Raw genomic sequence first — 12,464 nt, 5'->3', positions numbered from 1 at the left:
GCCTAGAGTTATTTGTCAAGGTAACGGGGAGAGTTTCAGCAGGCTGTATCCACCAAGCCCATCCGATATCTTGCCATGCGGCCGGAAGCAGCCCTGCAAGTAATAGTGACGAGACTGGGGTGAGAAGATTGTGGATGACAATGCACTGGGCCGGTGAGCAAATAATACCACGGTATTATTGAATTATTACTTAATCATTATTTTGATTGAGCATTCAAAAATTCCACGGTATGTGGAAGAACGCGCGAGGAACGAGCGCGGTCTGATTTTTCGGAGCGAAGACCGTGTGTGTGAACCAAATGATCAATTGTGATTAGAGTGACACGTCACATTTTATCTCTTCTACTATTACTACTCTATCGGTGCGGTCCTATACGTTCCGCACCTCTACATCTTTTATTTTCATGTTCTCCTTTGAGGACAACCTATGCCCGTATGATGGCCTTCTTTTTAGAGCAATCTACGCTCTCGGTGAACCTAAGTCTTCACCTACGTTCTATGCCCACCTGATGGCTTTTTTGGAGCAATCTACGCTCTTGGTGAACCTAAGTCTTCACCTACGTTCTATGCCCACCTGATGGCTTTTTTGGAGCAATCTACGCTCTTGGTGAACCTAAGTCTTCACCTATGTTCTATGCCCACCTGATGGCTTTTTGGAGCAACCTTTGCTCTTGGTGAACCTAAGTCTTCACCCATATTCTATGCCCACTTGATGGCCTGTTTAGAGCAAACTTCGCTCTCACTTTATGCCCGTTTGATGGCCTTTTTAGAGCGAGTTTTCACTCTGGACAACTCTTGCTTGCCACCCTTGTGTGAGGGCTTGCTATGAGTCATTGGCAACTTAATGTCTTACTCCAGGTAGGTAAGCGTCTTTTAATCTATTTACACTCCAGACACCTCTTTTTGGGGGTGAGCTCTCCCCGGAACGCGTCGGCTGTGTCGGTGCCCTCCGTTTGGGGGTGACCCGACTGCGTTCCAGCTTCAATCTCACCGCCTGGGGATCTCGGGCCCTATAGCCTAAGACCCTCAATCCCAACTCATAATGTTGGTTGACTGGTGACTATCCGGCTCGCGACGAAAGTGGAAGAACGCGCGAGGAACGAGCGCGGTCTGATTTTTCGGAGCGAAGACCGTGTGTGTGAACCAAATGATCAATTGTGATTAGAGTGACACGTCACATTTTATCTCTTCTACTATTACTACTCTATCGGTGCGGTCCTATACGTTCCGCACCTCTACATCTTTTATTTTTATTTCCCACCCACCCGAACCCTTATTACTGGAAGCCCGGTCAGCCAACATAGGTGATCGAAGCCCACGCTTTTGGGGTGACCCGACTGCGTTCCAGCTTCAATCTCACCGCCTGGGGATCTCGGGCCCTATAGCCTAAGACCCTCAATCCCAACTCATAATGTTGGTTGACTGGTGACTATCCGGCTCGCGACGAAATATTTGATCCTTATCAGGAGATTTTGTCTAATAAAGAACACGACATTATTTTACCAATATCTAACTCCGATTGACTCATGTGCCAAACAAATAATGTCACAATAAATCATCAATAAACCCATGAGAGTTATCAAGACATTATCAGGAACCAAAATCAATAAATGAATTGATAAAGCGAGGGTTAGTAGGGGTTAGTTGCTTTATCAATTCATTTTTTGATTTTGGTTCCCAATAATCTCATGATAACTCTCGTGGGATGATTGATGATTTTTTGTGACATTATTCGTTTGGCACACAAGTCAATCGGAGCTAGATATTGGTAAAATATTGTGCTGTTCTTTATTTGATAAAATCTCCTGATAAGGATTAAATAATACCGTGGAATTATTGAATGCTCAATCAAAATAATGATTGGGTAATAACTCAATAATACCGTGGTATTATTTGCTCACCGGCCCAGTGAATGGTGCCTTCGGTGTTAGTGATCATGGGGATGATTTTGCAGCAAGATGAAGGCTCGAACTAGTACTCAGCAAGTTCAGCGGTCACTGCATCATAAAACTGTTGGTAGATATACAATCAATGGAGCGGACGGAGAGCCTTTCACATGAAGCAACAAAACGGCATGTCCGAATAGGTATAAATAAACCATGCTCCACTCAAGCACACGGGAAGTAGTATGCCGGGATGCGAATAGTGCCCTGTCCCATGCCAAACCTTCGAATCAGGACGAATCCTTTCTCAGGACAGAACCTCTGCTATTCGAAGGATGTGGGGATACAAGCCTTGAAAGTTATTTATGCAAAGAACGGGAAACTTGAAAGGTCATTCCGGTCTGCGTTCGGGCACCGGTCAATAAATTTGAATTGAAATAAAAAAAAAAAAAAAAAAAAAAAAAAAAACTTGAAAGGTCATGTGTGTCAATTAACGGTATAACCTATTTCAATGGAATGCTCTCGTTGACATTTCCAATCTCCAAACCTTTAAACAAAATAGTACTTTCAATCTTGAAGCTTGACGTGACATTGCCTTCTCACCCGATGTGATTCGGGTCTACTACTAGTCCTTGATTATGGGAACTCAACAACAATCCGACCATGTATAATATTTACACGGTGGTCATAGGTTATCCTATCAGCTGACGAGAACCGTTAACATCTCTCTGCCGAACGTGAGACTGACGAAGCCTTAGAATGCCGACTTCTTGTATAAAATATGCTGTTTTTACCACTTTCTTATTGTTTGATTCCCTCGGTTTAAATGCAGCGGTTAACAAAGCTACTCGCCCTTACGCTATTTAGTACTATCCCCATCGCAAGGACTGCTGTTGTATTCAACCACGCAGATGATTTGCCACAAGAAGTTGATTATGATTTCATAGTTGCTGGAGGTCAGCTTTTACTCTTAGCTTTCGGAGAAATAATGTGGAAAAGACCTTTCCTTTCAAGGTGGTACCGCTGGAGCAGTTGTTGCCGCTCGTCTTGGAGAGAATCCTAACTGGAAGGTACTAGTCGTCGAGGCCGGACCATCGTATGTACCTACTCTGCAAAAGTAAACCATGCGGTCACCGATTTGTCCACCAGGAATGAAGATGTATTTGCGACGCGACCGCCAGGGCGGGGTGGTGAACTTACAAAATCGAAAGTTGACTGGAATTACACAACCACAGCACAAACTCATTTAGAGGGACGAGTTTTGGGATACTCCAGAGCAATGATGCTGGGTGGTTGTAGCTCCCATAGTAAGTGATTATAGTCGACTGGCTGAATCTTTCAGTTGACGAATAAATCGTCAAACAGACGGCATGGGGTACACAAGGGGGTCCAGGGACGACTGGGATGAATGGGCGAGAATAACAGGTGACGAAGGATTAGCTTGGGACAACATTCTACCTCTCCTGACCAAGGTTAATCCAAATTTACTGAAACAAATTGGCCTACTCACTTTGTCCATCAGTCGGAAAAATTCGAACAGGGTTCCGAAAACCGACCACAGGAAGGCCACTTCGATCCAGCATTTCATGGATCTAACGGGAATTTACATGTAGTGGCTTCATATTCCGATCATCCATTCAATGACATGTTACTCGAAACAACGAAAGAGCTCGAGGATGAGTTTCCATTCACCTTGGATATGAATGGCGGAAAGCCGATCGGCGTCGGTAAGCAATTGAAGTGTCAAATTCAGGGCGACGGTCTGATTTGTATAGGTTGGGTTCATTCGACAATCGACCACAACGGTGAAAGGAGTAGTTCAGCAACGGCATACTTGAATGGTGCCGGAGACAACGTGCATGTCCTAGTCAACACCTACGTCGCTCGAGTATTATCTGTGGGAAAGGGGAAGGATTTCAGAGGAATAGAGGTTGTCACCGATTGGCAGGAACAGGACGCAAAGAAGAAGCAACTGCGAGCCAGGAAGGAAGTCATTGTATCTGGAGGAGTGATCGGTAGCCCCCAGATCCTTTTGAATTCCGGTGTTGGGAACGAAGAAGAACTCAGCGCCGTCGGCATAGAGGCATTGGTGGATAATCCAGGGATTGGGAAGAATTTGACAGATCAGGTTGTCGTCGTCCTTATGTTTGACACAGCTATCCAAACCACAGAGTAAGGTTGCGCCCGAAATTGCTTTGCGAGACACCTAACATCTTTGCAGCTTCGATCGGGATGCAGCATTAGTCGAATGGAATGAGACAAGGACAGGTCCAATAGCTCGAGCGGGGCACCTGAACCACATGGTATGGGTCCGTTTACCACAAGATAAACCACCCTTCAGCAGCGGATTGCCAGATCCGACAGGGGGCGAAACTTCTCCCCATATCGAATTCGCATTTCTGCAGATCAGTCACAAACTTCCCGGTACCCCAGTTCCAATTCCACTTCCACCCCAAGGTAACAATACTTTATTTGTATGGTTATATGCGGAATTCAACCTGAGATAGATTCGGTGGGCGTTACGATTCAACATTCTGTGATCAATCTACATCCAGTTTCGCGTAAGTACTGGAAATTTGATAGATAGAAACCTGCAGATCCAAGTCTGATAATTACGCGCCTAGGTGGTTCCATTACTCTCAGCAGCTCTGATCCTTTTGCCTACCCACTAATCGACTTTGACATGTTATCAGAGGAGGTCGATATCGCCATACTACGAGAAGGAATCCGAAGCGCACGAAGATTGTTCTCTGCTCCGGTTTTCAAAGACTCTGTTAACAGCACGGTATTCCCCGCGGCAAATATCACTTCCGACGAAGATTTGGATGCTTTTATACGAAGCTCAGCTAGAGGATACCTTCATGGCGTCGGGTCAATGTCGATGTCTCCTCGAGGTGCGACATGGGGAGCAGTTGATCCAGATTTTCGTGTCAAAGGCGTCAACGGGTTGAGAGTTGTCGATGCGTCCGTAATCGTAAGTCACTCCAATCAGGGACAGGACCTGTTGCTCAGGGAATTGTTATCTAGCCATCGGCTCCAAGTGGGCACACGCAAGCGCCAGTATATGGGTTTGCCGAGCGTGCGAGTAAGGTTATTGCGGACGCTTGGAAGTAGATTTTGAGACAGACATATATAACACGAGTATTTCGAAGACCCGGACACTAGGCAGTAGGGTTCGGATATCGGTTATGGTCGTTCGTGTATTACACAAGTATTGGCTTACAAAATTCAAACACATACCCCTCACTTGACTGCATTACCGAACGAGCGGTGAAACAAGGTCAATGGTCAATCGCAACGCCAAGGGAGTTCAGAAGCAAAGTAAATCGTATTAGGAAATTGACGGCAACTGGTAAGTAGGGCGGGGAGAAGTTGCGGGGAAAAGATGAGACAATGAATGGATGTTGAAGCCGTAGCTTGACCTCGACCAGGGGAAGACGGTAGTAGGCCGAGGACGTCACTGTACTTTGACCTCCTGCCAATCATTTACCCACATGTACCGCGAAAACGACACATAAAGCCATCGGAACCATACGAGTTGGCTTTCATGCATCCGCATCGCCTTCAACGCGCGCACATATTCAGGAATTCCAGAAACGAACATCGGCACAGCCCTAGCTTTGGAAGGCGGATCGCTGATCCTCACTGGCAAAATGCTGGACAGGGCAGATTTATTTCCCGTAAGGTTGATCAAGCGGTCGACGACTCGCGCCAGCACAACATCAAATTTGGCGAGGAGTGGTGCTAGGATGGACGTGTACTTGGCAAACAACGGGACCGTTGTGAGGGTATAAAGACGCGGCGTTGGGCGGTCGAGGGAGTCGAGATGTTGGATAAGATGTGCGACGCCATAAGGAAGTGAGATGTGGTTGGGGTGAGAGGATATGCCAGCCGAATCGAATGTTAAGATCTGGCAATGGCTTAGATCGTGCAAGACAAACGGGAAAGAAGAGATACCGTATCAATCTCATTACTGAGAATGTAATGATTGATCTCTTTGCTTATGACCTTGGGATCCCAACTCGAAGTGAAGTTATCTTGTAGCTTCCTATAACATTCCATCAAGTTGGAGCCGGAGCTCAAAGAAGACTACCCACGGATGATCAACTATCCAGCGCTGCTCATGGGGAATACCGAGGACATCATAGCTTCTGTGATACTCTTCTCTTCTCACTGCCCCAAGACCATCTGCATTGCCTATTGAAAGACTGAGCGCGTAAAGGTTGGTTTCTGTACGGTTGAGTCCAAGTATCGTAGGGGCAAAAAAAAGACATTCGTCGTCTGGATGTGCGGTCAAGAACAAGATACGCCTGTGGCCATCGCTAGCAGTAAATCTCCCGGTGTCATACGGCAAGGTCAGGAGGAGGATGAGGATGGAAAACACAATGACGATGAACGTCGATCCCATGCGTGAGCGTGACGTTACTCTGTTGTGACTTCACGTCACTTAAAACAGACCCGAGTCGCCAAGAGAACTTCTTCTCGACGAAACAGATATATCTATCGTCCCCAACCAGTGCAACTGATACTTGACTTTGAACAAGAGATAGGAAATCTCTAACAATCAGCTTGGACTAAAAATTCTTCATCCGACACGCTGCCATTCACGTCAGTCGGCCATCGGCGACTCGGAGTTCAACGAAGTCCTAGAGTTGATGACTGCTAGAGACTGCACTTCCGACATCAAGCTTCTGTGTACACCTTCTTCTATGAAGGGCAGTTGAGTCCCAGCGTTGCGAGTCGCCAAGACGGTCTCCATCTCGTTAACTAACGGCGCCTGATGAATAAACACTGCATTTCACTCCAAGAGCCCTTCCGAGCACTATTCATACCAGCATATTATAATATCCAGGAACTTCCTCCTCCATTGGTGAGCTCAATCAATCAGTGTTATGAGCAACGTGAGTGCATTTGCCACCTCTGTCAGATACGTTCGAACCTTATAATTCTGTAGTGACCCGACAGTGAAGACAATTCCTTCTCCAACGGTAATGGATACATAGTATTAATTCGAGTTCAGACACTGATAGGAGGCAACTAAAGTCCTCGTTGTATGTTCCCAGAATCTTACTTTCATCTCAAGTGCTTTGCTCATGCTCATCTTAGGTCTAAAAATAACTAAAATTTAGACGTAGAGATATAATTAGCTATCATGTGGCGGCGTTCTGGTTGGAGTCTCACGAAGATCGTTCGTATGGTAAATCGGAATATCATCCAAGTAGAATTTGTTTTTACGTTTCTGAACCCTACGAGAACTGTCCACTGCTACCGAAAATATGGGAGGAAATTATTTGGACGCGAGAAAGACGGACCCAAAGGTATTATTAGAGAATATTCGAAAGTTGAAGTTTGACGGCAGGCGACAACAGTCATACCCACATGATGAAATGTGTTAAGAACCTATAATTAGTACTCACCCCCGATGAAATTTTCCCATGCCGACAGACTGGTAGACGCAGATGGAAATTTTAGCATGATTACTTCGGAGGGTGAGAAACATCATTCTTTCTCTTCCTTTTCAAAATCAAGTCATCCAAGAGTCTCATGTTTCGTGAGGTATTTGCGTCTTGATTTGTTCATGGTTCCCAGATGTATCCAAGTCTCCATAATGTTGGTTGATCCAACCTGGCATTCGGGTTAATCCCGACTATACCTCATCCGCCGTGCGATCAACGCCCCGCCCCCACTGCCCTTGACACCCATTCTTTTCTCGTTGATCGGAGTGTTCTTCATTCTATTCTAGTCTCAGATATCAATGTTTAAAAGCGACAAGCAGTGCCAGTGAGCTTATTCGTATGTTCTAATGAAGGGCGCAGATTCGGAGATTAATAATTCGGCCGCGAGTGTTTTCACGTTAATACCTAGTATCTTCAACTTCAAAATCTGATTCACTGTGATAATGAATCCAAAGAAGTAGTATAAGGACATGGACGCATAAAGCTTCCTCAGGCAATCGGACATGTGAACTCATGAAAAATTCCCACAGTCATGAATACTTATAGGGATCTGAACAACTCAACGCTTTGTGTTCGCCAATTCTGATCGGACAGGTCTGTCATGAATACTAACAATAACTCAAAGTACTTTCTATCCCGGGACTCTTACGACGGCGGACCATATGATTGGCTTGTACCACTCCTAGACTTCAATCAAATTGAGCCGGACGGAACCAATCAGTTAACAATACTATTTTATTTTGACAGAACGTTTGATACATATGAAGCAAGATGCGTACCAGGGGCGCTGGCGCCCAGTTTCGTAAATGACCGTGATCGAGATGAGGATAACGTGTACACGTTAAGAAATGAAGACAGTGATCGGAAGACAGAAATACTAAAACACACGAAAATTAATAACTTCAATTGGGTGTCCCAGCATTAAGTTCTTCATCGTATACTTGATGAACCGAGTGTTCAACACTGATTGTCACCTAGAGAATTTTGAATACCAGCTTTTTAAATAACAGTATGGTTCATTCACACCTTCGGAGAGCGTATATCTTCAAAAGCAACAGTTCGCTGTACAGCAAATTGAATGCCCATAGGAGTTTTGTGGCTTGCGCGTCGAATCTCACGACGGGTATTTAGCCTGTAATTTAACTTTGAGTGCGTGCCAGGGAAAAGTGATTAGTGGAACTCACGCTACCAGAAGTGAGTTTGCATATACTAGAGTAGGAAATTAGTTAATAAATAGCGAGACACAGTAGAAAAAACCTGACATTTTGCGATCACGAAATGGAGGCCCATGAAAATGAGGTTATTCGACATCGTTAGCCACTACATTCAGAAAATAAAATTAGCGTTTCCCGAAAGAGATCCCCTATCGAGATACTCACACATATCATCGACAGCACCGTCCCAGCACTGTCACCGTTATCAATTTCGGTCAAAATTGAGCCATGACAAAACTGGAAAACGTACGCTGTTAGGGAGCCGGTTTCGAATGCATAGAGGATGAGTAAGTCGAAGACAGCGTCCACGCTAGTAATTGGTCGTGAGATTATGTCCATATAATGGTAGCCGAGAGAGACGCACTTAAAATTAGCTGTCCGCTTTCTTCGCAGGAGCAAGAAAAGAGAACAGGTAACAATGATGTCGACTACAGAGGAAAGCCCAAGTCCCAATGTGAATAACCACTGTAAGACCGGATTTGAACTATCAGGCAATTCAAAATAGGCCATGAGTGACGACTCACATAGAATTTTGATCTGAATTCAAGGAATGAACCAGTGAGTACCCTGCCAGTCGAACTGTTGAGTTACCATTGATAGTGTTTCTCGCGATATGCTTACATCTCGGCCGTGGTTGCTGCAAAAGATCTCAGAAATGTTCAAACAGATCCGGCACAAATCTGACGCACCACTGGCAGACACCAGGCGGCAAACCGCAAGGATACACTGCAGGCAGCATGATTGAAAACTCCATGTCATGACAAAACGGAGGCGTACGATGGGCACGGCAATGAAGTAGTTTTGTCGGCTCACTAAGAAACGTTAGCTACCGATGTCTTTTGGGTTAAAAGTGGCTTACGCCTGAAGATTCGATGGGAGTAGAAACTATGAAGCAAAAATCAATGAGAATGCCATCAAAACCCTGGGTATATGCCCACAAGTGCACGATGCATGTCAGAATACCCTGTGAAAAGGCTTTAAAGACTGTTAGTAGACGGGCGTTGGAAGAATACGAACAGTGACGGCGACAGTTCCCTTTCTCGAAATGTCAACAAGGCAGTCGGATAGGAAGTAGAAAGCACACACTGAAAGTGTCCTACATCATACTAGCATTAATGAAAATGCTGTGGTATTCCCGAGTTGACATACCAAGGTATAATACCAATGCGATCTGCATGCCCAAAGTTTTTAATCAGATAGTCCCATAGGCCCGCTATAACGAGACCGGTATGGAACATGTCGATAACCCTAGTAATCATCACATCGCATCCACTTACGAGTGTGGTATAGTGAGAGACTCACCAGATGGTAAGAACCTTGGAAGAGAAATAAATCAACGAAAGCAAGAGAATGGCGAGCGGCCTCACCAGTGTTTTCAGGTGCCTGGGATCGTTATTATACAGTTTAAAGTAAACAAGGACCTGCAATGCAACCAATCCACTCAAGCTACAAAACTCTTTGAGTCAGCTTTTTTTGTCGGGGAAAATTAGGACGTACATGGAAGCAAAGAATCCCCCTAGAAATAGAGCACCATATGTTCCAACGACGCTCCCGATCGAGGACATTGTTTGAGCAGCAACACTCATGGGGAGTGCAGGTTGAGGAAGAGTGAGTTGAAAGAGAATGAATCGATGAGAAAGCCTGAGACCGGTGAATTATAAAGGTAGTGTCCGTCTAATATTAAATCCATGAAACGTAGTTCCCCAGATCCACCGTATTAAGCAACCTTCGGGAATGGCATCAAAGATTCAAGAGGCACATGATCATGAGCAGGCCTGTTCTGCATATCGTGATTCGTGAACCAGAAGATCCTTGATTATCACCACACCACCGGCAGATTGGTGATGTATCACACATAAACCTGATGAGAATTCATAGGTAGATTAATCACAGTACGACAAAGAATCTGGTGGTTGAGACGTTGAGGTACGAGCTCGGCTAACGAGCGACTGAAGTGTGAGAAAAATGTCGCGAAATTGTGATTCGAGCGTTGGTGACATTTCCACAGCATTTCATCGTCTAGATGCATGGCCAGGGACAAGACACGCTTGTGGCCATAATCGTGTAGACTGTAGAGCTGCGCGGATGCAGTTGGATGATAACAACGAACAAGGTAACCAAGAGAAACACGTGACAATAACTTCCAATACCTTACCCTCGGGCTCGTTGGGCGCAAGCACTGGCAGCACGACGGGCTGCCGCATGCGCTGAGTCTAGTGGCACTTCTCTCGAGACGTCAGTGCCGCGAATGGGTCCGCCAGCCCTTTGCAGCCGACTCTCGATCTCACCGCTTCGACGAACAGGGCAGTCCTGATCAAACATTCACGTCGAAGGTACCATCTCCCTTCTCAAATTGACACATTGACTTCACACGAGTCATTTTCTACATCTACCTCCTCGGTGCGCAGTCAACATCGCCTAAACCGGTTCTCGGGCTCATCGGGTTTTATTCCATTGTAATCATAAAACTAACAGTGGTAAGTTATCAACGATACATATCCTTGAAACTATCATTAATGCTCATAAGAGATGTCTTTCTCTTCGTCATGTCAGTCCTAATCAGCGTCACTTTCACCATTTCAGCTCAACAGATCCTTTCTCTCTAGGGTCGCTCGTATTTTGCGGTCTATATTAGCATCCCGAGTCATGCTACATATTCGGGACTATTTAAATCCTCCACTCATTGGGAGTACATTGGACAGAACAAAGATCAGCGAACTGAAGTTTGAATAAAAAGCATTCGGCTAGACTCCCGTTCCCTTCAGATACCTTCGAACTCTTAGACTTGGTGGACGGTGTGGTGGACAAAAAACATTTCAATTATTGAACATCGGCTGATGTGACCACACATCAATGCATCACTGGCACGCGCACGGTTGCCAGTTTCAACAGAATAGAAGTTGACTCACGTGAACTAAAGGCTGCATTCCAGTTTCCATCATTGCAGAATTTGGTGCTATACTGATAATCAAGTTATTTCCAACGCAACGTGATGAGTACGCCCAGTTTACAATAATGCATTTCACTTCGGAGAACTTAAATCTCGAACAAGCGTCGTTCTCTCTCTCCCAAGCACCATCCATTCGAGCATACCATAATGCTCAACACTTTGTTTGTACTTACTCCCCAATCCATCGACGGCCTCGATCAGTTTGTGTGGAGCAAGGTGAGTGTTTCCGCAACCGTTGTTGGACACGTTGAAATATTATAGTTCCTAGTGGCTTAACAGTAAGAACGATCCCCTCTCCAAGGATAATGAATATACAGCATTAATCCGCTTCTTTCACGGGTAGCGGCAACAATTGTCCTCGTTGTATGTTTCCAGAATATTAGCTTCATGTAAAGGGTTTTGCTCACGCGGTTTTCAGGTCTATGATTGGTTGATCACATTAGATGTTGAGATGCAACTAGTATGGCAGCGTTCTGGCTGGAGTCACCTCAAGATTGCGTACTTGGTAAACAGATACCTTGTCGTTGTGGATATTATCATTATTTATTCCCGTCAGTCATTTTCATATCATACCGGCGAGACACTGAATTCTTAAAACCCGCTATAAAGTTTCTTATATCACGCACTCGGAAGCGTGTAAACCGATGTTCGAAGGCGTAGGAGGTGAGCATAAGTCCCGCCACTATTATATTGATTCCAAATGTGAATTATCCATGGTCATTGACTGAAATAGTGCTTTATCTCCTTGGCATGATCATCTCAGAGTGTAAGCCGACTGTTCACCCCAGCTGTGATATTCTGATTAGACCCATCCCTCCCATCCAGACATAACCAGCTTGCGCGTATGTGTGATATGGGAGATGAACAAAATTATCATCGCCATCCTAATATCAACACTCACAACTGCTACCATCTACGTTTTAATCACTAACTTTCTCGTAAAAGATCGACTTGTCTGTGA

At 45.1% G+C, this 12,464-nt stretch overlaps 3 protein-coding genes across 3 annotated transcripts; 1 reads left to right on the top strand and 2 right to left on the bottom strand.

Annotated features, from left to right (window-relative positions):
* Window positions 1–2,157: 2,157 nt before the first annotated feature.
* On the top strand, window positions 2,158–5,044 carry AGABI2DRAFT_183646 (hypothetical protein; the record flags this gene model as incomplete). The annotated part of the gene is made up of 11 exons (XM_006458590.1): window positions 2,158–2,273; window positions 2,769–2,839; window positions 2,898–2,979; window positions 3,033–3,190; window positions 3,249–3,355; window positions 3,406–3,610; window positions 3,659–4,055; window positions 4,105–4,340; window positions 4,391–4,444; window positions 4,508–4,857; window positions 4,911–5,044. The coding sequence occupies 11 exons, from the start codon at window positions 2,158–2,160 to the stop codon at window positions 4,995–4,997; spliced, it is 1,863 nt and encodes a 620-aa protein (XP_006458653.1). The 3' UTR covers window positions 4,998–5,044.
* A 139-nt stretch (window positions 5,045–5,183) lies between these two features.
* On the bottom strand, window positions 5,184–6,291 carry AGABI2DRAFT_183645 (hypothetical protein; the record flags this gene model as incomplete). The annotated part of the gene is made up of 3 exons (XM_006458589.1): window positions 5,184–5,793; window positions 5,841–5,931; window positions 5,981–6,291. 3 exons carry the CDS (start codon window positions 6,289–6,291, stop codon window positions 5,341–5,343), a joined length of 855 nt encoding a protein of 284 aa, XP_006458652.1. The 3' UTR covers window positions 5,184–5,340.
* Window positions 6,292–8,241: 1,950 nt separating this feature from the next.
* AGABI2DRAFT_115687 (hypothetical protein) lies at window positions 8,242–10,139 on the bottom strand (the record flags this gene model as incomplete). Its single annotated transcript, XM_006458588.1, has 17 exons — window positions 8,242–8,313; window positions 8,366–8,471; window positions 8,524–8,548; window positions 8,602–8,659; window positions 8,719–8,746; window positions 8,804–8,863; window positions 8,918–9,018; window positions 9,078–9,120; window positions 9,175–9,190; window positions 9,243–9,279; window positions 9,331–9,365; window positions 9,413–9,438; window positions 9,492–9,517; window positions 9,571–9,649; window positions 9,703–9,801; window positions 9,856–9,999; window positions 10,051–10,139. The coding sequence occupies 17 exons, from the start codon at window positions 10,137–10,139 to the stop codon at window positions 8,242–8,244; spliced, it is 1,044 nt and encodes a 347-aa protein (XP_006458651.1).
* Between the last annotated feature and the right edge of the window lie 2,325 nt (window positions 10,140–12,464).

This window comes from Agaricus bisporus, assembly GCF_000300575.1.
Source record: "Agaricus bisporus var. bisporus H97 unplaced genomic scaffold AGABI2scaffold_2, whole genome shotgun sequence".
NCBI classification, from domain to species: Eukaryota; Fungi; Basidiomycota; class Agaricomycetes; order Agaricales; family Agaricaceae; genus Agaricus; species Agaricus bisporus.
Note: the sequence above shows the minus strand (reverse complement) of the source record. Positions and strands in the feature narration are given on the sequence as shown.